Raw genomic sequence first — 27,691 nt, 5'->3', positions numbered from 1 at the left:
TTTGAACTCAACCTTTAGATTGATCAAGGGATAGAACTGGGCTCTAAAAAAAATCGAATGCGTGTGAGACGGATCTTTCAAATAGTCCGTACTGTTTAGGACATTCAGCATACCCAAAACTCGTAAAAATTAAGCTGCAATGAACAGATGAAACCGATATCGAATTTTTTATCCTGGAAAAGCTCTGCTGCAAGCTGCCGCGATTTGTTGCTCTCGTTGTCATGGTTCCTCTGTAAACTCAAATGTTTCGTGTACTCCATATTTGGCAGGGTTTGAGCCCGCAATTGTTTTGTTTCAATCAAGGGACTGACGCATTTGACAGAGTTTCTCAAGGGATTCTATGAGAAGGGATCACTTGTTTCTTGATTCAAAACTAAACAGAGATGGATGGTGAATGTCTTTCCGTTACCGTTGTGGAAAAAGTTACCAAGTTAGATACGCTTGGTGGTTACGTTTTCTTGGTCTTTCTGTTGTGCCTTATTCTTGGATTTATCCTCGGGTTGCTGTTGGCGCGCTGCATATTGCGCGAATTAGAGGTATGTTCTGTTTTAGTTTTTTGTCCAGGAATACCGGCAAATGCTGGCATACATAAATCTAGGCAATGTAAAGGATTACTCTTCCCATTTTATAACGAACTTTCGCTTACTCACTGTACGGGATTCTTATGTAACGTTTTCGCCGTTTTCATTGGACATTCCATTTTTTATCCGCACCCCCCCCCCCCCCCCTATGGAAGGCATAATTTGGCTGTGTTTGAAACTGCCGTGTCGGAATATGCAGTTTCCATTATCAGGAAGCGTCGGAATCACAAATAATCCTAAATAGGGGTGTTAGAATCACTATTTTATATTTAGCCACTGTTTTAGGGGTCTTGACAATCTGCGAGCCAGCGAGGCAGACGTGCGAGGCACTCAGGTTAGCATAAAAAAAACTCCGGTTAGCCTAAATAGCACTCAGGCTAGCTTAAATAGCTCCCCGGTTAGCTTAACGGTTAGCATTCATGTTGAGGGTTGTTCATGCCTCGCAAGCCTCGCATGTTTTGTTCATGCCTCGCACGTCTGCCTCGCACGTTTGGCTCGCATGGCTCGCACGTTTGGCTCGCTGGCTCGTACATTGGCAACACTCCTGTTTTAGCCTACCTTGGGGTGTCGGAATCGTTGTTTTAGCCTACCTTGGGGTGTCGGAATCGTGCCTTCCATGGAGGGGGGGGGGGTGCGGATAAAAAATGGAATGTCCCACATTTCCCCGCTGTTATTTGCTTGTCAAATTGTTATTTATTACATGTCTTTTATTTACTGCGGTACCTGGATATTTTCAGGTTACCTTTGAATTGGTTGGCAGTAATTTAATTTGCCTGGCAATATACATGTACCTGGAGTAGTGCACTGACAGCAGCTGTGTTGACTGGGTTGGTCTGGGGACAAATTTTGATGTCATATCCCTTCAGATTTTAGTTGATTAGGCACTTATTCCACTTTGTTGTTACTTTAAAGATTCTTTCAGACTGCTTTGTAGGGGTCCCTCCCACGCAGATGTTATTAGTGGTTTGTCATGCATTCCTGCCCCACAAACGTCTGCTGAAACGAACAGCCACTTCCGTTCGTTGACTGCGGACCAATTAGGAACCGTTTCCCAACTTTGGGTAAACTCGTGATTGATATTAAAAATATTACCCGAGACAGGATGGCGGACTTAAAATTTATGTGGTTTTTGGTCATGTGTGCCAAACGTTTGGTATAAGGGAGTTGAATGCGTATCAAAGAGAAGTCATAGTGCAATTTGCGCAGACAAAAACTGATGTGTTTGTAAACCTTCCAACTGGTTATGGAAAGTCACTTATTTATCAAGCTCTATCATTTGTTTACAATTCAATTCTTGAGGCTGCTGGTCACTGATTGTTGTTTTGGTTTCGCCACTTGTAAATCTTATGAAAGACCAGGTAGACAAACTGGCAAATCTTGGAATTCTTGCCGCTTCTCTCAGTGAAATCACTGAAGAAAATGCAAAGGGTGTTGTGGAAGGAAAAATTTCAATCGTATATACACGTCCGGGAGCGGGGTTGAAAAATATCTCCACGGTTGCAGTGTTTTCAAAATTAGCCACCGGCTGTCACATGCGGTGGAAACTTTTCTATTTGTGACGCCTATTTTCACGCTGATAAACTCCCAAAATAAATAAAGCGGTTGATAAATAACTTACTAGTCTACCAATGAGTTAATAAAGCAATAAAAAAATAAGCCTGGCTCACATTACGCAGAAACAATCACATAAAACTAGAATGAACAACGATCGAAACGAACGTCAAGTGAACATGGAGTAGGCTCAGTTGCTGGGCAGCAGTTTCTTTCAGCCAGTACTTCATGTAGTACTCATTATAAGCACATGGCGAACTTCGCGTGAGTTGAGTTGCCGCAAAGTTGGCGTGAAATTTCGCACTTAAAGTTGTGACGCAGAGTTCAATCAAAGTTGGTATAGATCGCATAAAGTTTGAGTACAGTTGGTGTAGAGTTCGAATACAATTAGCGTAGAGTTTGCGAAAAGTTGGAGTAGAGTTCGTGCAACGTTTGCGTAGAGTTTGCGTAAAGTTTGCGCGTAAAGTTGTAAGCTTAAATATACAGGAAATTATTGTTTAGGTTGATAACAACTACGTTAGTCATCGATTGTTATCTTCAGCACTGATGATGTGTTTTGTGAGACTGACAAACGTTAGTCAAAATATTCTCAAGTGAAGGCAACAGCCACATGAACATTCTGAAGGGTGATGTGCTGAGGCCCTTTGGTTTTGCTTTCTGTTTAAGCCTGTAATAGCTTTTTTATAACCAATAAAGTGACAAATTGCCATGTTTTCAACAAGACTCGAACTGACCGTTTAGTGCTTCAGAATGCAGGAAAATGCATCTCTGAGAGTATAACACGTCAAAATTTTCTGGGGGGAGGGGGCATGCCCCGAGACCCCCCTAGAAGGCAAGGCCCTCCTGGCCTTGCGCACTCATTACGTGTCTGCAACTTCTACTTTAACAGGTCCAACTTCTACTTGAAAACCTATTGAAAACGGTGGGTTGATGATTTTCATTGTTTCGCAGTATGTGATTGGCTTTACTTGTCATTGCTGATTGGTCTGTTCAGACAAAGACAATTTGCCGACGAACAGAAGTGGCTGTTCGTTTCAGCAGACGTTCGTGGGGCAGGAAAGCGTGACGAACCCCTAAGAGGGTCTGCGTGGGAGGCTATAGGGGTCAGGAGTGGTGCCTGTTTTTGATATTTTCAGGACACTAAAATACTTCCTCTTCATCCTGCAACCACCAATTTTTCTTCTTTTTTAAGAAAATAAGGCAAAAAGGGCTGAAATGGCTGTTTTAAAATTTTTAATAATTTCTAACCTATTTGAATTCATCCCGCCACAATTTTGTTTTTTCTGTGCCAACTTTCTGTATCCTTGACTTGGTCACTAAATTTAATACAGAGTGGTTATAGGATCAAAAGAGGTTTATTAACATACTGTACAGCATACTCTGATACATTTCTCTGGACATGATATCACCATTACATACTTCTTGCTGTTTCAGGAACAGTACTCTCAAAAGAGAAGCAAATCACAATCAGTGACAATTCTGCTAGAAACAGAAAATGAGTTACATGTGCGACCTGGGTCATCTGCAAGGGTAAACTACTTTAATACATTATTTTATTAATGTTGTTATAGATTAAAATTATACAAATTTAATGCACATTTATGTTGTTTTTTTTTTTATAAAATATCTGGTGTGACTTCGTCTACCTCCCCTATACCTTAGTCTATGTACAGTTAGTGCAGGTTGATGGGAAGAAGGAATAGATCCTTCTCCAAAATGGCAGCGACAGATTTAAATGATTAAAATTGAACGTAAGGTCAAATAAACAGTAATTATACATGCTGTACATTAACAATCAATCATTATTTTAAACCAGAAAATTAGTGGCAGCAACAGGATTGCTCCAATGCCTGTGCCAGCCAAGAACACAGCTGAGGTTGCCATAGAAATGGAGCCAACTCATCAAAGCACTGGTAGTCTTCACAGTCAGGCGGCATGGACAGGAGAAGGCAACAATGATCAATCAGTTGTTGATGCTCTCAGCAAGCCATCAGGGTAATGCTTCTTCTTCCTGACATTTTCAGAATGGGGTTCATGCTGATTGAAAATGTCCAAATCTGTTTAATTTTAAGTTTTTTTGTCTCTAATTCATAATCAAAACACATGTTCCTGCATAAATTAATAATCATTATTCATAAAATAGGAAATGAAATATTAATAAAATATTTTCATGTCCTGTTTTTGTAGAGAAGAGATGGAAGTTGTGCTTCAAAATCAGGATTTCAGGTCCATTGAGATCATGGAGAACGACTTACGTTTTCAGAAGAATGAGGTTTGTAATAGTAATATTAATAATAATAATTATACATGTGTGTTATTCACTGGCCAGCCAATACAGATCGACCTACACCAGTGAATAACAGTTTCACTTCTTTCCACAAGAAAACAAGACCCAGGTCTTGCAACAAATCTGCCCAGGTTCCCAAGCAAGATCAAAGAATTCCACCCACTGCCGGAACCAATCAGATTGTATAATTTACAGAATTCTGCCCGCTTGCGCCATGAGAAAAAAAAGTAGATGTTGACAATTTGTTGTGATCATTAAACTTATCACTTATAGATATAGGTGGGCCTGGGAACTGGCAATTAAAAACTTTTAAATTCAGTGAAAACCCTGATGTAATGTACAGTATAGTGCGTGCATCAAGAGGCATCTGTAGCAACCCTGCAAGCAGGAACAACTGCATCAACAACAATAAATTTATTATTAGTTCTGTGATGCAGAAAGGAATTTGGTGGGAAAAAAACTGACCAGTTATGTACAGACCAGGAGTTCACAGGGGAGGTACAATGTACCACATCATCATCATCCATGATGATCACCTCAGATGTGAGCGTAATGCAACACACAGTAAAACCCTGCAAAGTCCTTTAGGTTGTTTTCACAGGACATCGTTACATGTAGCTGCTGGTAGTAGTAATCGGCATAATTTCCAGTTGGGGGCTATAAATTGTATATACATGTACTCAGGTATATTAGTGGTGGGAAGATGTTAAAAGAGCCCAAATTGTCAACCCCTTCCCTACCCCTACCCCCTAAAAAATGTCCTATTAGGCTTAAACTAGCCCCAAAATGGACAGTAGCCCAGGACAAAATACAAATAGTTCATTCTTTGCTGAAGAAAGCTCCAGCCTGGCGAGCCAAAATCATTCCACCTAAGAAAAACCTACCATTAAATTTCAAAGCCAAAAGAGACCTGGATTGCCCATTTTAAATCCAAAAAAGGTCTTCACGCTTCCCTGTTACCTGATTATCACCCCTCCCCTTCACCCAGGGTGGCCACCACTGTAGTGTACCTGTATATGTTGTAGGTTAAAATGAATCCCAGGTTAAAATGATTTCAACCTAGGTTGACTTGTATTTTCCTTTGTTTCAGATGTAAATTACCCAACCTTAACGAAGGAAAATACAAATCAACCTAGGTTAATTGAAATCATTTTAACCTACAACATATAAAGTCTCCTTGTTGTACAGAGATTGAAATTGATCACTGATATTTTGTTGATTCTGCAGACATTCATGCAGTTGTTGAAGATGATTCTGAGCTTCTTAGTGAGCAAGTCCAGAATAACTGAAGGATTCAGAAGAGATTCTTTGGCAAAGTATGAACAGGTCAGGTGCCACAACAGGGTAAAAATTATTGTTGTTAGTCAGATCTGAGAAATTTCTGAGGAAAGCTGGTAACCATTAAGGTCAGTAGCTTGGTTAAGTACTTAATGCATCCCTTCTCGGGGTGGGGTTAAAGCAATGTTCTCTTATTCTTCTGGATGCAGAAACTTGACATACAGTATACTTTGCAAAAAATAACATGCTTGACAGCCTGTCCTTAGCAAGGCCATGGGTCCAGGTTTACTACATGTATGATGTCAACTTTGAGTGAACTGTCTTTGTGTTTTTGTTTAGTTATATTTTGAATCATGATTAAGGCTAATATAGTCTAGCAAAATGTGCTTTTTAGATAGGATTTTTCAGGATTAAATAAGCAATTTAAAGGAAAAGGGGAAGTTTCAAAACCTTACTATTGCCTGACAGGGATTTATTGAAAGTACATCATTTAGGTTGGGTTCCCAAGTAACTGCAGTTCACAGAGGCTAGAACACTCTGGTAATACTGAGGCCCAGTCACATGGCTGCCACTTCCCATGGTCCAGTCAAATTAATTACTATTTAATTAAATAAAAAGTTTTTGTTATTTTAATTTAAGGCACTTGAAGACATTGACAGAAATGCAAAAGACGAAATGAAAGTGGAAGAACAGGTACAAACAAAGAAATTTAAAATATGATGTTTTGGTTGAATCTTGCCTTTTAGGTATGAACTTTAGAATGTTATATCCCCAAGCAAAAGTGAAAAGAACCATATGATATTCTATTTCTTATACATGTACATGTACCTCATGGTCAAATCTCTATTATTTTTTAAGTGAATTGTTGTGTGATCACCATGGTGATAGGGTAACATTAAGAAGCTACGGCAAAGTCAGTCCTAGAGTTCATCTGAATTTCAGCCAATGGCATCTCTGGTACCAGAAAATAATGCTCTGCAATTAGAGCCCCTTATTCGTTTTTATTTTTATACCATAGAACAAGATATGAAGATATGTATAGCGTAATAAAGTAAATGTGAGAAAATTATTTTGATAAAACTTTTTAATGGTCTTTTATATTAGGTGCAGTTACAAGTTAAGTTGATTTTCATTATTTTGTCATGCACATTAGAATGTTTAATCATTGTTAACTCACTGCATTATTATCAAACATCTTTCAAATGAATTTTTTTCCTTTTATCCAATTCAAAGGAGCTAAGAACCACCATTGTGGATCCTATGGAACTAGACCAAGCAACAGAGAGTCTTCACTCAAAATACTCCAAGAAAATGGTCAGTAAAATTCCTTCATTTACATGCGGGTATCTTAACGAGAAGGCTTTTAAAATGGTTTTTAAATCAGAATGCACTTCAAATACAGTCAACTCTCTCATAGCGACCACTTCTCGTAAGCGACCACCTCCTGTGAGCGGCCACTCCATAAACAACCGTTTTGTTTCCAGTTAAAGACTGTTTTAAGAGCTCTCTCGTAAGCGACCACCACTCAAATTTCTTAAGGGACCGCAACCACTTTTTAGGTTAGAAATTACACATATTCTTTTGTTTTCTGTTTCCAGTAAGCGCCCAGCCAACACAATCATGTATGATCGTTAATAAATCATTATTCAGAAGTGACAAAAGTTCAATTTTTAATTACGCTACCCTGGTCAAAATTTGTGAAAAAGTTAGTAAATAGACCATAATCGTATTTTCGGTATTGAACTGGATCGAGCTTGCAATGGAGGCTCTTTAGAGGCTCTTTAGAAACTATTTGCATGTGAAAAGATTTCCCCGCATAAGCCTCGTGTGCAAGCTAGTTCCAGTTCAATACCGGGAATACGAATATGGTCTATTCTCCCATCACCCTCTCAAAGAAACAGTCTGCAAGCCTAGTGGTAAATTCAATCTTAAACTGTAGTTTAAGTGCTATCAGAAGTGAATATGATTTTTTAGCATAATTTTCAATTTTTTGCTCAATACATGTAGTATTTGATACACAAATGTTTCTTCATGCCATTTCACTTTTTGGTCATATTTTTGGTAATCATTTTTGGTAACTTAGTTATGATTTCAACTAATTTTGTTATGTTTTCAGTTGGTTCTAAACATGTTAGCACATGTAGGTGATTGCTTGCAAATAATAAATAATTTTATTATTTTACCATAGTTTGTTTACAAAATAACTTTGTAATATTGGTGTGTGAGGTACTGTGATATAATAATTTAAGTCTTAAGTCAAAACTGTAAAGTTGGGTTGCTGTGAAATGTTTTGTTTTTCTCAGCTGCGCTATCAAGGGGTTTATCATTATTTATAAATTGTTTTCGAAACTGTAATTAGTCACAGTTGTATTGTATCACATACCTATAGACTTCAGAGAGAATGGAACTTCAGGATAAATTGAAAACAGATCTCCTGCAAAACACGGAACTGTCAGAAGAAGAGGTAAATTTTTTTTAATTCTAAGGATACCTTTTAGAAGAAAATGTGATTAAACTTTTTCTAGATGTATGTTCATAATCATTAACCATAAAAAACAATGTGGGATTAAATTTTCCATATTTGCATTTTATATAAGTTTTGCTTGTGGGATTCTTAGAAAGCATCTTGCATTTATACTATTAATTTGCCCATAAAAAGGCAAGGTCCAGACTCTTCAGTCTTCTGCAGTGGTCAGCTGAGGTTTTCCAATGAAGGATTGAAACGAAATTTGCTCACTGGAAGGATTTACATTCAGATTAATTATACTGTCTTTGAACCATTTTCTGTAAAAACCGAAATACATGCGGGAAAGTTTAGTCAACTTATCTGAGTGTAGATATTGGTCGGAGTAAATTATGAGGGTGTAGTTGTATGGTAAGGGCTTTGCTCTTTTAACAAGAAGTTCTGCACTATAAAAGTGCAAGCCCCTCCTCCATTTCACACCTTTGTGGGCATGAAATGCAAATTTAAACACTGTTCGGTCATGTCATTTTCCTCTAAAATATATGCCTCAAAATTTTATCATATGACCACAGCAATATATTAAGATATCAAGTTCTAATTTGTTTATCAAGGGTTATACTCTGAAAACTAAGCCATTTTTTTGGTAAAAACGGAAGAAAAAGGCACATGTTGTTTGTCAGTTGTTTATGCTCTGATGGTTGATACCGGAACTTCCTGTTTAAAGGGCACACCTTCACCCACTTTATACAACAGTTGCAGTCCCCAAATGTTCCCCAGTTCCAAAAAAAAGGAAAAAAAAAAAGAAAAAATCTTTCCCTTTGCTGGCATAACACTGCACAATATTCATCTAGCGTGTGATGTTTGTTGTTTTCGGACTTAAAATATTTCTTCTGTGTACAGGCTGACCAGATTGTTGCCAAACTTGTCATGAACATGGCTGCTGTTGATAGGCGATTGGCTGAGGAACAGAGTCGGCAAGCTATGGTAAGTTTGAGGAGAAGTTCTCACTCCTTGGTGCAGTATTAAAATTACAATAAAATATTATTTGACAGAGTTAGAGTGAGTAGTCATACAGCCACACAGGACTGTTACCCAGTTTTCAGCCACATGTACAGTATTGTTGCACTTAGCATCACTTGCATTTAATAACTGTTAACTGTACAGGTCTTTTGTCAATAATAGGTTTTACATGAAAGACTTGCCCGGAGACAAGCCCTTGCCCAGCACAGGGTTGCTGACAACCAACAGGTGAGCAAAAAAAACAATTATAACAGTAATAATGATGATGATGATGATTGTGATGATGGTGATGACGATGATGATGTTAAATTATGAAGCATAATGCAGCCATAATTTTTTGGAGACTGTTAAGTACCGTTAATCATATATTCTTTCTCCAACCCTTCTATATATATTTCTGATTTCTGATTGATTCTGAGGTGACAGTTTTTAACCCCTCTCCACTGTTTTAATTGATTGAATTAAATACTTTTTACCCCACGCTGTATCATTCGAAACAAAGACATTAATTGGTTTCTTTTGTTTCTGCTATGAATAAAAGAATGCAAAGAACACCGGTCGACACGTTTTCTGCTTATGGTTTTTCTTCAAAATGAAGCAGAAATTTGTGAAAAAAATTCAGGGCAACCTTTTTCTATTAAATCAAAGGCCGCATGCAAAATTTCAGCTCATTTGGATGACATTTATAAAAATGGCCAAAATCATCACTTATGCCCTTTTTCCACAGAGCCCTTCAATTAACTAACTCAATTTTGTTTGTAATGTGGATATTTGTAGGAAAAAGATGAATTTGATGAAAGAATGAAGCAACCAGTGAAAAATTTAGAGGTTTTGTGCAAAAGAGGAAAGCTCTTGGAAGACCAGAAGGACAGGTAAAGTTTTTAATCTTGAACAAAGCAAGAATGTCAACTTTTTGCTACCTATAGGAACTTGTTGTTAAGTCTTGACAGGTATCTATGGGGGGGGGGGGGGGGTAGTGTTTCCTGTTGCTATTGCACATTAAACATTCTGCACATCTCGCGATGGTCCAAGAAATATGGGTTTCTTAAAGGCAGTGCCTACTAATACAGTGTATTTTTGTTTGGTTTATGACTCAGTGTGGGAAAAGCAGATCATAGCAAGTGTTTTTGGAATCTAAAAATAGAATTAGGGGTATTCATGTATTTTTCTGAAATAATTGAGCTTCAGTTTGGGAAAAAAATGCCATACATTGCTTTGTATTTTAAAGCTTTTTAGACTAATTATTGCTTATTAGTTATTATCTCTGAAAAATGTGTGGTTTGTCACCCAGTTTTCTTTTTGGATTACAAACATCCTTGCTAAGACCTGCTTTTCTCACATAGTCATTAATGGCACAAAAATACCTCTGTATTTGGAAGCGCCACCCTTTCATGTAAATAGACAAAATTTGATGAGATCTCTGAACTTAGTGAATGCATAGAACAAAGCTAAAGCAAAGAGTTGACAAGTCCTTATAAATATATATTAGTGGTGTACTATGTACAAGTAGAAGTGAATGTTTAGCAGCAAAACTGCACTTCTTAAGTTGGTTACTTGGACCACATCACACAAAAACCTCCTGACATAATAATACTCATCTCATATCCAACATGTGTGAGTGGAATAATATACATAAATATAATAATATTTATTGTTTTATTAAAAACAATCAAGAAATATTGCTAGATCTTGTTGACTCGCTTTTTAAGAACAAACAGTTTTAATTTTAATGGTTGCTATTTCTCTGGCATGGTATAATGCAGGCTTAACACTGCTGAATTTGTTTATGATGGAGAGAGAGGACGGCCCTTACAGTGTACTGTAGGTCCTTTCTTGGGGTTGGGCTTGGGGCCTGTCACTGACCACCACATAAACAATTATTGTCTGTACAGAAACGCCTGGGGTTAGCCCAGAATTTAACTGACTGTGTGTTGTTGCTCATGTATTCAATTTGAAGGATCATGGATGAATACGAACAGGATCTACGAGTCTTGGAGGAAAAACACCAACAAGGTAACTTGTGATCCTGAACACCAGTTGCCACATACAAACTAGAGATTTTTCTGCCCATCTACTCATGCAGAAAAGAAAATTTACAGTAGCTTTGGGGAATATAGGAACTGTTTTTTTTTTTCTCTCTGCAACTGTTAGCGAAAATTACATTACTCGTTTCTGTAGAATATCGCCATGCCGTGAAACGTTTTTGCAACGTGGAGCCGAAGCTGCATAACCGCAATTTATTTCACATTTCATTCACTTGTATTCAAAATAAAAACATCTCACTGACGTTTTTAAATCACGTCTGTTTATCCCTATCGTAAAATATTTATAGTTTCTAAATAACGCTTTTCTTCTGCATTGTTTAGCTATCCTTAAAAGTCAAAGAGATTTAAGTGAGAAGCTCAAAAGAAAACGAGAACAACGACTGAAAAAACTTGAGATGGAACAGGCAGCAGAAAAGGATGATTTTGACAGGAAGGTAAGCTATAGTCAAACTATGTTTAATTTACAATTTTAACATAGCGCGCGTGCTTCCTAATCTTATTCCTATTGGAGTCATCATGGTATAAGACCATAAGATGACGTGCGCAAATCAGACAAACTCGGGTTTCCGTCGCTTAGTTTTAGTTTTATACAAACAATTCAAATAAGAAAGTTTTCATTGACAATTTCAGATTATACGTTCTCGTTCACGACATTTAGAGCTATGGCTCCGCCGGTCTCGAGCAACTCTTACACTTCCCTCGTGCTTTCCAAACTTCCTGCGTGCATCCACAACATGATATACGCAAGCTAAGTGTGAACCAATTCTTAAACAGTAGGCCTATTACAAAGTGGGTGTCTTTTCAATAATAACACACATACTTGCCAGGGTTCCGGTGTTCCTGGACGAACTGTTTTCTGCTAAAGGTGTTTACAGGTAGTTAATTTTTCTTATTCCTACCATTTCGGTCTGTAGGCTGGGCAGCTTATAAATGAAGGCAATATGACAGCTGAAGACTTTCTGGAAGCAAGCCACAAACTAAGAGTTCAACAGCAAGTTATAAAAGAAGAAGAAGAAGACAAATCTGACGAATTAGAAGTGGAGGAACTTAATAACCTCAGACAGGCAAGTGTTTGTTGGAAACGCAAAGCAAACTTGTTACTGTGAGCAAGGAGAGCAGTGAAAGAGGCTTAAACAAAGGGAACCTAAAAATAATAGTTAATTTTTGTTTAAAATTACCGTACATTGTTTCTGAAACTATAAATACCTGTCCTTGGCTACAGATGGTGCGGATGAAACTAGGTTTGAAAATTTTTAAAGTCATAAATGATTCTATTCAATTGAAGAGAAAACAAATGAAATCAATCACTACCGTGTAGAAGGTTTGGAAATGTGATCTTTGTTATTGTAAAATTCGGTGAACTTTCTCTTTGAATTTCTCAAAGAATTTTTAATGCTCTTATCAAACACTCAAAAGTTGGTCAAAGAAGGGCCGTGCCTCGTTGTTTCCACCCCCTTCTCAGCGTTTGGAAATCGGATGATTTAATCTTTCTCGTGTTTAGAAAAATGGGCGATTTTGTTTTTCAAGCCATAAATCGCAAGAACTAAACCAATCGATAATGTTAGAATGGTCAACCAGAGTTTCAATTACTGACGCTTCAGTAACGTTGATTCTAAAGGCGCTGTTACACTAGGCAATTTTTCTTGCAATTTGTCCCGCAATTTCGTTGCGCCGTTGACACAAGTTGCACGGATCGTTGCCTCGTGTAACATGCCCTGAAATGAACATTGCTCGCAACGTTTTTGTTGCAGTCACCATTGAACGAAGTAGAACCGACTCCTACCTCTCGCAACGATTGCGACAACAAAACAATTGTGAGACATGTTCATTTCAGGGCATGTTACACCAGGCAACGACTCGTACAACTTGTGTCGCAACAAATTTGCGCGACAAGTTGCAAGGAAAATTGCCTAGCGTAACATCGCCTTAAATCGTTATACTTTTGATGTCATCATCATAGAAACTGGAAGATAAGAGGCAGCGAAGTCTGCAAGAAAGAGAAGAAGCTTTGTTTGAGCAGATCAGAAAAGAGGCACATTTGTCTTCAAAAGAAGCTGAAAAACTAATGAACAAGCATTTGGAAGACCTTAAAGAATCGAACGGTTTGTGTTGAATAATTATTGACTGCTAAAATGAGTTGTCATTTATAAGTTCCTACTTGAAGTGGGGAAATACACAGTCTTTTCCTCTGGTCCTTGTTTTTGCATTACAGTGACACATTCCCACATGCTCCTCGAACACACGCTTTCCGTGCACATTATTTGGTGCGGTTACACTACAGCTCTTCCCCAAAGCTCCCCTCGGGTAAATAGCTTGGGTTGGGTTTACTCTGGGTTTTGATCGATTTCATGCTTGCGGTAACACGCTAATAAATTGTCCGAGGGGAACAGTAAAGCTTTACCCGATTTGGCGGGAAACACTAATAAATGCAAACATGGATGACACGAACCGTGAAATGTTTTCGGTAATTCTGTTGCTTTTATTACAACTTCTTTCAAATAGGTTTAGTAGTTCAGCAAATTATTTTAAGAAGAGAACATCGACGCCGACAACAAATATGCTTTTTCCAGAGATTGCACTTTTTACTTTTTTATTTAAGAAGTCCAATCGTCGTTCGCCAACGTAGACGAGCTTGGGCGTTTCCGCGACCACAAAATTGGTTTCAGCGACTTTTGAACGATAGGAATCTGGACCACTGGTGGAAAGAGAACTTTTGCGTGTCTCGAGGTACTTTTGAATTTATCTGCCAGCTTGTAGGCCCAAACCTGGAACGTCAAAACACCAGGATGCGAGAGGCTTTTCCCGTCGACAAGCGAGTAGCTGTTAGTTTATGACGTTTAGCAACCGGTGAATGCTACCGATCATGTGGATTAATGATGGGACTAGCGAAACCTACAGCAATTAAATGCTGCCATGGATTTGTACAAGAAATCTTTAGCTGTCAAAACGAGTTTATAAAAGTTCCCTTCTACATTTGAAACACATTTAAACGTATATAAATTACATACAGAAACGCTTGAAAATCAGCCATGGTGTGATTGTTGTTGAGCTTGAAAAACCGCAGTAGCGGGTAGGATTTGGCGCACAGGACGTAAACAACATGTGATTTCTAGTGCTTCGTACATTTCACTTTCTCGTGATTGGTTGAGCCGCTTTGGGTTCTCCTTAACACATAGACCTTACCTCTGGAACCGTCATGGGAAATTCTTTTGTTCGTTTTGACGTATCCATGGAAGTTCCCCCAAGGTAATTTCGCTCTGGGAATGTCGGTTACACACAAAAAGTTGCTTCCCCGTGGGCAAGAGCGATTTACCCAAGGGTAAAATGACCACTGTAACCGCACCTATTGTCGCTGCCACACGTAATTTTTGCACGCATAGTGCTCGGATGCATATTTTTGGGCACGCATGCTCCAACAACAAACACGCATATTTCAAATAAGCATTGTTTTTTTTTTTTCACGCGTTCAATCCTCCACGTGTTTGGTTCTCGAATGCACACCTCGCGCGTTTTCCCCGTAGATGCATGTTTGATGAATGAAACGCTTCTTATGCGTGACAACAAACGACTGCTGCTTAGAAGATTAGTTTTTAATTGCATCCGCAGAAAGGAAAAACCGTGAGCGAGAGAGACAACGAGCGATGATTCAGGAGAAACTGGAGGAAAGAAAGAAAAGATGGGAGAGGGAATTGGAACAACAGCAGGCCGAACAGAGCCAGATGGTGGCAGAGCAAGAGAAAGCCATTAAACAAGTGCTGGACACTCAGGCGGGGCTTGCTGAGGAGTAAGTGCAATAATAGATATGTTTTATGAGAATTATTTGTTGATAAAGAAACTGAGAGAATGGAAAGTGTGCTGGCTGGACAAAGAAGCAACTCATTCTCAGGCTCCTTTCTCTTCCCTCCTCCCGAGAGAGAAAGAGAAAGGAGTCTTTGAACGAGGTCGATGAAGAAACACAATACAACAGTCTAAACGTGTTACGACTTATGTTCTTCTTCATCTTTTTTTTTTTGATAATAATAGTATAAAAGCTTGCAAGAGCAGTTTTGATGATATTTTGTTTTACGGCGTTTTCGTTTATGATAACCCTTCTGTTTCGTGTGGTTTGAACCTAACTTTAAACGGTACACCGAACAAATAACACGTTGCGTTGTAGTTTCACTGTTTTTATCCAAACTCTCAGTTGTCTATCGTTATTACACAGTTCAGGACTATTACTCGTCGCTCTCAACTAAGTCCTTGGACATATTGTTTTCCTTTTATGGAAATGCTCTCTTCACGTGATGCAATGTTTCATAACATTTTAAGACTATGGAGGGGAGGGTAGGCTAGAAAATTTCGCACAAGTTACAAGATGTAACGTGAACCCATTTTGGTTTTGCTCTGTCAGGTTACGAAAACAGGTGATGATGGAACACGATCAGAACATGATTGCACTGAACAATCATCTTCAGATGACCAGGCTTAGACAGCAAAAAAGGTATGTTGTACAGCCTGCGGGAGACTTATATCTCGGAAATATACATCTGTTATGCTTTGTGTTTCCTTTTGTCGTACGGAATTTTCATAGTAGTTCTAAGCACTATTTATACCGGTAACATGTTTTCAGCTGTTTCACCATGTGTTGACCCTAGAAGTCTAGGGTCCCCTCCAGTATTATTTTCCGATACCTAAGGTTGCATTTTTGGCAACGTCATCAGTCTTAACAAGTTAATTCGTGGCTTGATAAAACTCAGTCAAGTGTTAAAGGTACATTTGTAGACCTGTGCCAAGTGTATACACACCTGGGTTTCTCCAAAGTTGATTCGCCAGCTTTGCTGCATCTGTCACGATTCACCCATAGGCAGAAAATGGTCAAAGAAAACTTCAGATGATCGCCGCTCGTGGGTTTGGCTTTCGACCGAAAAAGTGCTCCCGCTGCGCACGAAAAATAAACTTCTGGTACCCAGGGTAGGAGAGCTGCTGAATCGTGTTCACCTTCTAAATGTTTCTAAATGCACGATGTTTTCCTATCCTTGTAGGTTAGAACAACGCCTTGCAACCCGGCGAGCAAGACTCGCTGAACTTAGACAACAAATGGAAAAGGAGCGAGAAGACCAACCCCAGAAGGACCCGGAAGCCATGCAGACCCTCACTCGGGTGCAGGTTAGGCAGTGATTTGTTACTGTATCTAGGGATGTCTCCCGTGGTTTGCCTGCATGAAAACATTCAATCCGCTGTTAATTAAAAAAAAAAAAAAAAAAAGCACTATACAGTGCACTACCCAGAACATTACCTTTATGGGAAGAAAAACTTACAGGGATATTTACCCACGAACATTTTCTGTTCCGAGAAGCGAGCTATGTTAGAAGAGCGGATCTAGAATGAACTATTAGCTACTCTGAACAGGTAATGGTATCCCTGCCTGTTTTTGCATGAATTCACACAATAATTTTCGCTGAAAGGGAGGAGGGAGAAGGAGGATGTTTACGTTGTAGCGCTTTCCAGCGCCGCTTTTCGACAAGTGTTGCACGTTGGATGTGACATAACAGATAACCAACAAGGTCTAGCGGAATAACATCGAATATGTTTAGGTACTGGATTGTATCACATGGCGCGTTTGACCAATTGCAAACAAGCGGAAATACTTGTGGATTATAAAGCGGGATATCAGTGAGTTCCCTGCACCCCACTGGGATCGAACTTGAACGAAGATCTAAGGCCGGGGCGGGGGTGGGCACTCTGGATTTCAAGTAACGGGAATGTTTTTTGGGGGGTTTGAAACTTTTGATTCCGGGATTTTTTTAGGGTAGGAAAATTTGGCAAGTATTTTTTTGTGTGGCAAACATTCAATTTCTGCTGTTTTATTTTATTTTTTCGTGTTACATCATTTAATCCCGTCTGGAAATTTTTCGTCCAGGGAGTTTTAGGGATTTTGGGGGGTTTTGATTTTTGCCCCCATTTGATCGTCCCTGTCGCTTGAAATCCGGGGTTTCCTTCCTGGGGTCTAAGGGCGCTCACTTAAAACTTTGGGTTCAGAAATGGAGATTGGAAACGTTTAACTTAAGGGGCGTCACCAGTTGCACAAACAATCAGCCGGAAATTGTGGTTGGAAACATAGCGGATCACAATATTCCCGGCAAAAAGCTGTAAAATTGCGGACTACCTAAAGAGTTATTTCTATGTTCCCGTTTAAAAGACAATCATAGAACGTTAAAGACTCCAATTGTACTTGAAAGTTTCTAAAGTCTGAGGTATTAACCGTCCATAGTGGGGGTTAGGGTCGGCAAACAGTCCGGCACAGTTATCAAATTTGATAACCGGGACCAAAACAAACTATTAGCCAATCAAACCGCAAGTTACAGTTCACGTGGCATGTTATCATAGCAACCATCTTCTTTCAATATGGTGGCCATTTCAATATGAAAACATTTTGATGGGGCTCTAATTCAACATTCGATTTCGGTCGCACAGTAAATTGTACACAAGGAAAGGTTTAGAATAGGAATTTTGCCCTGACATTAGGAAAATACGGAACAATCTTTGTAGATAGTACAAAGCTCATTTTGATTTGTATCGATAGCGCGGGCGATAGCGTCGCAGTGGTGGACCGAGGAAACCTCGAGCGGCTTTGGCTGAAGCACACAATTCCTGAGCGATAGCCGATCAAAATGAAATACCAATCCCACAAAAATAACTTCCATCAAAGATGCTTGTTTATTGCATAAACATTAACATGATTTGAACTTCTTGTTGCCGTGCTCCTCTCCTTCTTGTCCTTCGTCAATCTGTATGAATGAAGAAATTTTGCGTTATAACTAACTTTTGTGACTTCAAATAAATTTTGTTTCTTTCTTGTACCAGGGATTTCAAAAGTGCAGGAGGCGATGATTCGATTGAGCAGCAACGTGTGTAGAGTCGCTTCGATCTGTCCTAGATAATTGAAGCGACGTACTGCAATAGAAGTAAAATAAAAAATAAAATAGAAGTGCAACGGCCAAGTCCCGTTCAAATTGTTCTCGAAAGGGCGTATTGAGGTTGTTTGCTGTGGCTCAAAGCTCGAACTGTTATGAGTCTAGTTTTACACGGGCTTAAAAAACGAAGCATAAATTTGTAAAGGATTGGGAAAATCGTAAAATCGTACTGTGAAGGCATACCTCAACATCCGGCATGTCACCTTCACCACCGAGCTCTGAAATCAATCTCTGTGGTTACTGTCGGCTGGCTGGTTATTAATCTAACGACGAGAACAGAAATAAAATATATCACAGTCATGTAAATGTAAGCTTAAATGTACCACCTAGAAAAATACGAATAATTTCAAATTGGCAAAGGGATGACACATCAGACAAACCTTTTTCTTCACCCACCAGTTCTCACTTATTTCCAGATAGTGAAAGGCACTCTATGTATTTTTTATTTATTTTATTTATTCATTTTTTTTTGTTCTTATTAGAACATTGAATATCAAGCTGAAGTGAAAAAAATCGAGGCTGAACATCAAGCTGCTTTAGAAGACTTGAGGAAGTGAGTTACCGTAAAGTTCCGATAGTAACGACCCCCCGAAAGTAACGTCAAAACTTTGTGGCTTCTAATAAATCCCGAAAATAGCGAGCCCCCGAAAGTAACGACCTCCCCGAAAGTAGCGAGTCCCCCAAAAAGTAGCGAGACCATGCAGGTTTTTTTTATTACTTTATACAAATACTGAATGTTTTTGTTATTTTCCAATCCATAGTCAAACTTTTAATGTACAATACTAATATCTTCGTGCACGGACAAATTGATCACGATAAGGCACTTTACAACAACGGAAAGCCTTAAGCCATCATTCGTCCTTGACATCAGTTCACTGATGGCGTAATATGAAAACTAAACTGGTAGAATTTCGTTTTAATTAACAACAGGAACGTTTCTTCAAATTAAAATTGAAAACTCTATATATACTGCAGTATAAAAGGCATTGGTGTGTCATGGACTAAAAGCACTGAGTTTATCTTTATTCCTCTAATCTGATTCTGTCTGGGTTTTTTTTTAGCTCTGCAAGAATAATATAAATTTTCATTTCAAAGAAAAGAGTCAGTAGTGCTAGCTCGCTTCATGGTTTTTGTTCCTCGAAAATAACGAACCCCCGCAAGTAACGACTCCCCGAAAGTAACGAGCCCCAAACGCTGCTAATTCCGAAAGTAACGAGGGTCGCTACTATCGGAACTTTACGTTAGTTGTCCTTATTGGTTTCCAAACATTTTTTCAAATAAGAATTTAGTAGTGCATAAAAACTATAAAACTCCTTTGTTTGGGTTTGCTGTCGACGTTGTGTTAATATCAGGCCCGCCCACATGGACACGTTTTAGTTTGAAAATGTATACTTTCCTTTCCGTGTTCATGGCGTTTTATGGGAGTACTAGTTTTCTAGTAAATGATTTGTCTATTAGAAAATAGCTTGACCACCCCTGGGAAATGATGCATATGACCGTCATAAACTAGAATATATAAAGACGTTTTCGCAATTCACTGCTATTTCTCTGTTAATCACTTTAAGACGTTTAGCCGCCGAGACAGACGAAGCTTTAAAAGAACAAGAGGAGAGACTTGGAAAAATCTTGGGCAAATTGCAGGTGAGCGTAGCTGTTGCTTGACTTATTTTACCTTACGACAAAATCAATAAATGTTCTTTTCTGTGATCTCTTAGAGGTTTGAACCCTTATAATTATATTGATAAGGTTTTTCAGTTGACTGTCGAAAGTAATTTCGCGTATCTTTTCTATGCTCGCTCTCTGTTCGGTCAAAACAAATACATTCCACAGTTAAACCATCACTTAGCGCCATTTTTGTTGTCTTTGCTTTAATTGGTTCATTGTGTGGTTTACGTTTGTAGTGGCTGGTTTGAGTGCTTACTTTGGTTTGAAAAATAAAAAAAAAATAGAAAACAAAAAACAGAAAAAAATTCTAACAACGGCATGGAAATTGGTCACATGATTGGCTTCGCGCTCAAAGCTGGAATTCAGTGTATCAGTTAGAACTTGAAACAAAACATGTGATGGATTCCAAGCGCGAGAAAGCATACAACCGGTGCCAAGCGCGGGAAAAGTTGCAAGCGGTGCCAAGCGCGGGAAAACGTACAGGCGGTGCCAAGTCAATACACGATTGTTTTTTCTTCCTTTTTTTTGGCATGATTGGTTTGATTACGTGTCATAGTTCTGATTGGTTAAAGCACGTTCAGCTGAATTTTTGTTACTCGAATGTCTGTTACTTCGTCCCTTTTAAAAATAAAAGGAGCTTCCGTGTTCGTGACCACGCCGGAAACGGTGCTTAAGGATGTTAACTGCAGCCATTTACCTTATTATGCGTCAGTCAATTTATGATTTAAATTGTGTTTTAAGGTTGCAGTAGCGAGGCGGGAGGAGATCATTAAGAGGCAAGATGAAGCCATTCGCTCGCTAGAGGTAATTTCTGTTATTCTGTAAAAGTCGCCGCACAGTGTACTTGGTTATTGTAATTTGTTAAAAATTGTTTTAACTTCGCGGCATATAGTGGCCAAAGTTGTCGAATTTGAGATGAGAAAGACAGTTGACATGTCTTTTCCTGAATGTTATATACTCAACCTATAAAGTCGCGATATCTACGTACTAACGTACATATTTTCTTCATTGTACTCCATGTCTTACTTATAAAAGTAGTCGGAATTAATTTCTCCTTACAGAATCACTGAATGATGAAGTATATATGCAGAATTTAGCATAAGAAACAGTAAGAACTGAAAATAGGCCTGTTGATAGTAGGGCATAAAGGGGAATAAAGGACCAAGTTGGAGAGTGGACAAATGAGGGACCATGTAGCTCTTAGAATGGCTCACAGGATCGGCTGGAAAAACAACAGCGGAGAAATGAACAAACAACAAAAACAATGGACTGCGAGTAGTCTCTCTTTGCTCGAAGATCGGCGGGGAAGAACACAAAAACCTCAAGTCGCCGCTTGCCCCTCAAATATCGTAGTCGTGCAGTTTTTTTTCCGTTCTTTCAGTGATTCTGTAAGAAGAAATTAATTCCGACTACTTTTATAAGTAAGACATGGAGCCCAATGAAGAAAATATGTACGTATATACCATCGTTTAGATCAGCAACAGGTCAGCGATCTTTCTCATATAGGGCTGCTCAGCTTTGGAATGACCTTCCAGAAAGTTTAGCAAACATAGAGTCATTTGATGTTTTTAAGAACGTGATTAAAGGACGTGCCCTCGACGAATTTTTAAGCCATTGACACTTAATAGGTGTGATCATGCGTATTTTAAGATTTTAAGATTTTAAGTTTTTAAATAATATGGTAATGTTTTATCACTTTTAAATGTTAAATTTTAGATTTCAATTGTTCATATTACATTTTATTGTAATTGGTATGTGAAAACCCATTTTGATTGGATGTACCAATAAAGATATTATTATTATTATTATTATTATTATTATTATTATTATTATTATTATTATTATTATTATTATTATTATTATTATTACTTTCCTCCGAATTTTCGAGCAAAAGAGAGACTACTCGCAGTTTACAGAACCAATGGACCCTAGCCCTGACACAATAGGACTGTGTGATATACAGGTCCAACAATATTAGAGGTTCGAAAGGTTGAGTGCTATCTATAACTTCACATGGTTTCTTCACTACCATGCAAAAAACCTGGGCCCAGTTGTTCAAAGCCTGAAGGATTAAAGTGAACTTTGGTTCGAGTTTAATTACTAATCATAAAGATTCTTCAAAATGGTTTTTGTCCCTAAGTTTTCACTTAGACTTTACTTTACCATTAGCTTAAAATTTGCCTTTAAACGCATTTTTAACGAGTGAGCTGAAAAGCTTGATTAACTTTTAATCGTGGATTAGCGTTAATCAGCTTGTGAATAACCAGGCCCTGGTCACCGGCCTGGTGGTAACCTTGCGATTGTCTAGCATCGTTTGTAGGAACTGAGAAGTAGCAACAGTCGTGAATGTTTCTTGTGCTCCAATAGAACGGGCCTTTTACTTGCTTGTTTGATGTCTGTAGAAAAAGCTTGTGGAGAACATGACGAGAGAAGGGTCGCTGGCTGATGCACACACGGATCGCATCTTGAAACAACACCAGAAACAGGTGGACAAGTTGAATACGCAAATCGAGATGTAAGACTGCTGAACATTAATTAACCTGTGTTATGTTATGTTGTTGACTGAGATGTGGTTACGTATAGATTATACGTACCATTCCAAAAAATGTAGCGGCTGGTGAATCTGCTCATGGAATCCTAAACTGAAGCAAAAGTTGTTGCTTTGAAATATTTTTTTTCATCCTCGTGTTGACTGTTATAACGGACAGTGAATTTGCATCCTACCGCGTTGTTGAATGTGATTGATGATCGATAAATGGAATTCAAGTGCTCACTGATAATTTATCTGGAAATGGGATGAAAGATAACCCGAATAGTTACACCAGTTGTCCAAAATTTAGATATTAAGCCCCAATTACCTGTCAGTCGTACCAAATGTGTTCAATTTAAGCCCTAATAAAAGTGGAATAATTGCGGTAAATGAGTCCAAACTAGCGGTGTAACATATACTCTTCTTCAAGAGATGATTGGCTGTTCAGTCGGACAGAGAGCAGATTCCATCCTGCGGGGAATAAATTAGCCCTAAACTTCAAGAGTTCGTCATCGGACGAGTTATATTTTGATGGTGTCAAGCGAGAGAATTTCGACGAGTTACAATGATTTATTAGAAAGTTTGTAGGACAAAAGGGGGTAATCCTCTTCTCGTTTCTTATTTGTTCTGCCTAAAAGTTCAGTGTGTATTGCAACGATGACAGTTGGAATTCGACGGGATTCGAGTGCTGCACTCGGATGTCTGTAGGGTGGCCAAATTGCCTTTCTAACTCTGTTGATAGAGCGGTTTTCAATTGAGTGTCGAAAGTAATTTCGCGTTTGCTTTCCTTTTGCATTACTACGCTCTGTGATTGGTTAACAAAACTCGCGCCACTTTCTCAACCAATGGGAATCCAAACCAAAACCAATTGCGTTTTCGCTGCACGCGTTTTCCCGCGCTTATTTGCTTCGAATTCTGATTGGCTCGTTGTGTTGTTTAGATCTGTTGCGATTGGCCAGAGTAATTACTTTGGTTTTGGTTTTACGACACTCAATTGGAAACCTCTCTAAACCAAAACTTCATTTCCACTCCCCACTGATGCAGCACAACAGTTTCCTTAGAAACTAACCCCCTTAATATCGATACCAGTTGCGCGATGTCATCGATGCTAAGTTTTGTTTAGTATCGATACTTGTCGTGCGACCCACTGTTTAGAAAACGAAATCACTATTACACGCTTAGTGTGCCTGTGGTTCTTCGGTGCAACATTACCACCGCTGATGTTTCAGTCATGTGAAAAGGAAATTTCATTGTCTTTTTTATAGGGAAAAAGAAAAGCAGATGCAAAAGATTCGAGACAAACTTGAGGCCAAACAGCTAAAGAAAGCAAGGTAAGGTTTGTCCTTAATGAGAATGTGTTTGATTTGTGAAAATTAATTATTTGGTGCCGTCTTTATTTTAGAGCTTTGGAAGCGAAACTTCAGCAAGAGAAAGAGGATCAGCAAACCAAAGCAGCACAGTAGGTTTTGGGTTTACTTTCGACGCTAAATTAGAAAGTTCTTATGCGCGTTTTTTATCCACAATTCTGGAATAAGAATGGTTGGTACGGAATGCTGGGAATAATTCGGATTGTCTGCATAAAAAAATCCCCGTTGGTACTGGCCGAGTAAACATTGCGTAACAAATATGGCGGCCGACGAAGAGGCTGCCATTGCAGCCGTTATCGCAGCAATTTTCCTTGTACTTTTGGTACAATGAAATTAGAAGCAATGTTTCATTTTGTCCAAAAGTGTAACTTGATTTTTTCCCTTGTAGAGACGTATTTGAATCCGCAGCGCTCACCTCGCCGTCCGCCATCTTGGATTTCATTCGCAACATTCTGTTCATTCTGCCCCTGGGAGCAGAATGGATGGAATGGCATTCTGTCCATTCCGGAATAAGAATGCGGAATAGAAAAACGCGCGCATTTTACATTCTGTCTATTCTCATTCCAGAATTGTGAATAAAAAAACGCGCCCTTAGTTTGGACAACTAACCAGTGATGAAGAATGATTTAGAAAATAGCATTACGTGTCGCAACTGCGCTGGCCAATAACTTGACAACATGAATTTATTGGGTTTTTTTCCAGATCTGCTGGAGGAAAAATTTATGTACTGTTAGCAGAGCAGCGCCACCGGAGAGAGATGAGAGTAAGACGCATTCTAATTTTATTCATTATTATACCTTCAAATTTCTGCGTGGTAGTCGATTAAAACTAAAGTAAGTGGAGACTATCCCTGACAAAACAGGCCCTGCTCTTACTTCATTAATATGCTCTTCAGTGATTCTGTGAATTTCCGTTGATTTGTTTGCTAGGATATGGAGCGAGAAATGCAGATGGAATTAGCACGACATTTGGAGCAGCTTAATAAAGAAATGGATGAACAACTGTTGGTAGACTTGCAGGTTCGATCAGTTACATTTATACGCGCATTTACAATGCTTGAACAAAACTGTTCTTGGCTCTGTCTTTTAAGTTAAGTGATAATTTGGATTTTCTTAAAATTAGAAATAGAGACATCGACATGAACCTCCCCGAGGAAGTGACCCGGATAATTTCGGATGGGAAACTTTCGAAACACGAAGGAAAACAGCTAGACTCTCCTTTTTGTACAAACTCTCCGATGAACTAACCCACATCCCGGCAGAAAATTATTTGAAACCCAATAGTGAAAGAAAGATCGGTTGCAGCCATTTATTATTTTAAAAGCATAGAATTCCTCAAGCAAATAAAGACTTTTTTAAGTTCTCATTTCTTCCAAGAACAATTAGAGCATGGAAATCCCTTCCCGAAGAAATTGTGACAGAAACTTCAATTGACCATTTTTAACTTAAATTAGCCGATCTTTTTTAAATATTTTAAATAGCTAGTTTTTAATATGTACCGATTTTTCTGTTTTATTAGTTGGTTTTTTACCGACTTAATAAAGATTAGATGTAAATGTAGACCACTCCTATTGATCCCGAAATTAGCGATCATCCGGATGATAAAGACCTCCTAATGCACACGGATCTCGAATGGAACCTTACTCTACAGAACCTTACTCTAGAGAACGTTAGACCGTAAAATTCCGAATATAAAGACAGCCATCAGCTTACATTCGTTGAAAGGACTGGGTTTTTTTTCTTGGGGGGCGGGGGGGAAGGGTGGGGGTCTTTTTAGGGTTTGGCTTATTAGGGGAGGGTGGGTAGGTCTGCGCAAAGAATAGGGGACATAGTCCCCGGTGTCTCAGGTATGGCTTTGTTTCCAGAATGGAGGCAATTTTTGCTTCTTACTTGACTTGATTGTGAACTGCAGGGTTGCAATGTGCACCCACAAGTAGTCTGGTAAAGCCTCCAACCCCCCCCCCCCCCCCCCCAGTCATGGGAAGCGCATTTGAATATTTCGTAGAAATTATAAAGTGCATATCACTATCAGGTTGTGTATCATTGGGTTTAACAGTAAGAATAACTTGAAATGCTAAGTTAAAAAAGGTAACCCTAACAGTTTATCGCCTTATGTTGTGGGAAGGAAATTTTTCATCAATGACAATCTAAAAATTAGTGCCATATTTTCGCCCAAACGGCCATTTCGGTTCACGGAAACTACTCAAATGCTTTTGGTTACGGATGGCCTTAAATGCAAATTCACATCATCTTGAAAACGTCGGGCTTTACAATTGTATGAATTTCATCTCGTTGAAGATCTGTAGAAGTAATTCAGGTCTTTGAAGATAATTTTGATAAAAAAACTGGGCAATCCCTTAACGCTACTGCGTTAAACAAAGGACCATTCGAAAGCAACTACAGCGAAGAGCTGCAGAAACCGTAAGTAAGTTAAGGGTATGTTTAGTCAACCAAGCAATCAGTAGTCATTCATCAACCGAATTTACAGAACAGGTCGATCTCTCTCCCAGTTGTCGATCTCGGGCTGTTTGATGATGAGGCGAATCTTTCGTATTTTCAGGAAGAAGAGAAGAAGTTTATTGCCACTTTAGCCGAGAATAGTTCAGCTACTGAGGAGGAACTGATTCAAACACTCAAGAGCTCTGCAACAGGTGAGATCCTCACGAGCTGAAACTGTCATCTTAGAGTGATTCACAGCACATAAAAAGACAAGAGTCTGTTTCAATCACATACGAGGCACATGACGCCACACAGCCGGAGCTTAAACTCCCCCCCCCTCCCCTCTCCCTGGATGGGATACAAGTCCATCGCAGGATATCCCCAGCAGTATTTCACTGGTCCTTCAGATCTGACGTCAAAGGCCCTTACCACCTCACCGTGACCCGCCCACGAGTCTTAATCAAAGCTATAACACATTTCTCGAATGTGATTGGTTATAAGAGCATTGATGGGACAGTGCACGCGCCATGTCCGAGGAAATGTAATAGACACTTGCACTTGGGTTGGATTCCATTTTTATTAATAGCGAAAAGAGACCAAATATAACCTATTGCAGTTTTGTTCTCAAATTTTGTTAAGATATTCATCTGTAAAAAATGAATGTGCACAGTCGTGGCCCTTCCAATAGGAATTGCAGCACCATTGTTATAGTGTTTTGTAACCATGTTTAGACATAGAGGGAGGCGTGTTGTCTATTTTCAGATTTTCAGGTGAGGGGAGAGGAAGGGACTTTTAGATGGGTTGGTCTGCTAAAGAGAGGGTTGTTTATTTCTTTTCTTCTCCATTCAGAGGTGGGACTGGACTCCAGGCTCACGAAGAGCATTGCCAAAGATGTTCGAAAACGAGTGAGAAGCGCCCGCACTCCTGCTCCAGACGTTTGACGCGGTTTTCATAGCCAGCTGCACAGGCAGCGTCGCGGACGGGCTGATATAAATACTGCATGCTAAATGACAACTTACCATGAATTGTAAAATTAATTATATATAACGAGCATTCTGACGAGACTTTGAAACCACGCTTTTGACTTCACGTGACAGAATTTTGTAAGAGACTGAAAAAGGTCGCGAAGTTATGCAGATGCTCGAGGTGAATTAGTGTAATCTGTATAATAAACCCTCGCCTAGAGCTTGGGCTCACATAAACTTGTGCTTTACTGGCACCTCAGTTGCGTAATTGTGACAGAATATGTGTTAATACTTGCTCCATCAATGTCACTCTGTAAGCTGTACATATGCAAAGATGGAGTGCGTTTGTGACTGGTACTGTAACCTAGTTTTATTTATTTATCCGTTCTTGAATGAAATCAGGTTATCTATAATTTGAGATACACTTGTATTTATTTTGGTTTCAAACTTTCAATAAAGGTGGAGTGAAGTTTATTGTCAATGTTTCACAAAGGAAAAAGAAACCGCTGAAAATAGACATGAGTTACAGACCACACTAAAATCTCCC

The 27,691-nt window shown here is 39.0% G+C and overlaps 1 protein-coding gene across 1 annotated transcript; it reads left to right on the top strand.

The window, feature by feature from the left end:
• Positions 1 to 157: 157 nt before the first annotated feature.
• Positions 158 to 27,618, top strand: LOC146472613 (uncharacterized). The gene is made up of 28 exons (XM_085119363.1): positions 158 to 536; positions 3,567 to 3,662; positions 3,949 to 4,127; positions 4,320 to 4,404; positions 5,647 to 5,745; positions 6,337 to 6,390; positions 6,931 to 7,011; positions 8,087 to 8,161; positions 9,062 to 9,145; positions 9,344 to 9,409; positions 9,959 to 10,053; positions 11,139 to 11,194; positions 11,548 to 11,660; positions 12,141 to 12,290; positions 13,187 to 13,328; positions 14,833 to 15,010; positions 15,617 to 15,706; positions 16,248 to 16,371; positions 18,662 to 18,732; positions 19,745 to 19,820; positions 20,586 to 20,648; positions 22,247 to 22,359; positions 23,640 to 23,705; positions 23,777 to 23,833; positions 24,444 to 24,504; positions 24,671 to 24,760; positions 26,301 to 26,391; positions 27,029 to 27,618. The coding sequence occupies exons 1-28, from the start codon at positions 384 to 386 to the stop codon at positions 27,118 to 27,120; spliced, it is 2,700 nt and encodes an 899-aa protein (XP_084975489.1). The 5' UTR covers positions 158 to 383; the 3' UTR covers positions 27,121 to 27,618.
• Positions 27,619 to 27,691: the final 73 nt, after the last annotated feature.

Source organism: Pavona decussata, unplaced genomic scaffold (assembly GCF_977016875.1).
Source record: "Pavona decussata unplaced genomic scaffold, jaPavDecu1.1 SCAFFOLD_98, whole genome shotgun sequence".
NCBI classification, from domain to species: domain Eukaryota; kingdom Metazoa; phylum Cnidaria; class Anthozoa; order Scleractinia; family Agariciidae; genus Pavona; species Pavona decussata.
Note: the sequence above shows the minus strand (reverse complement) of the source record. Positions and strands in the feature narration are given on the sequence as shown.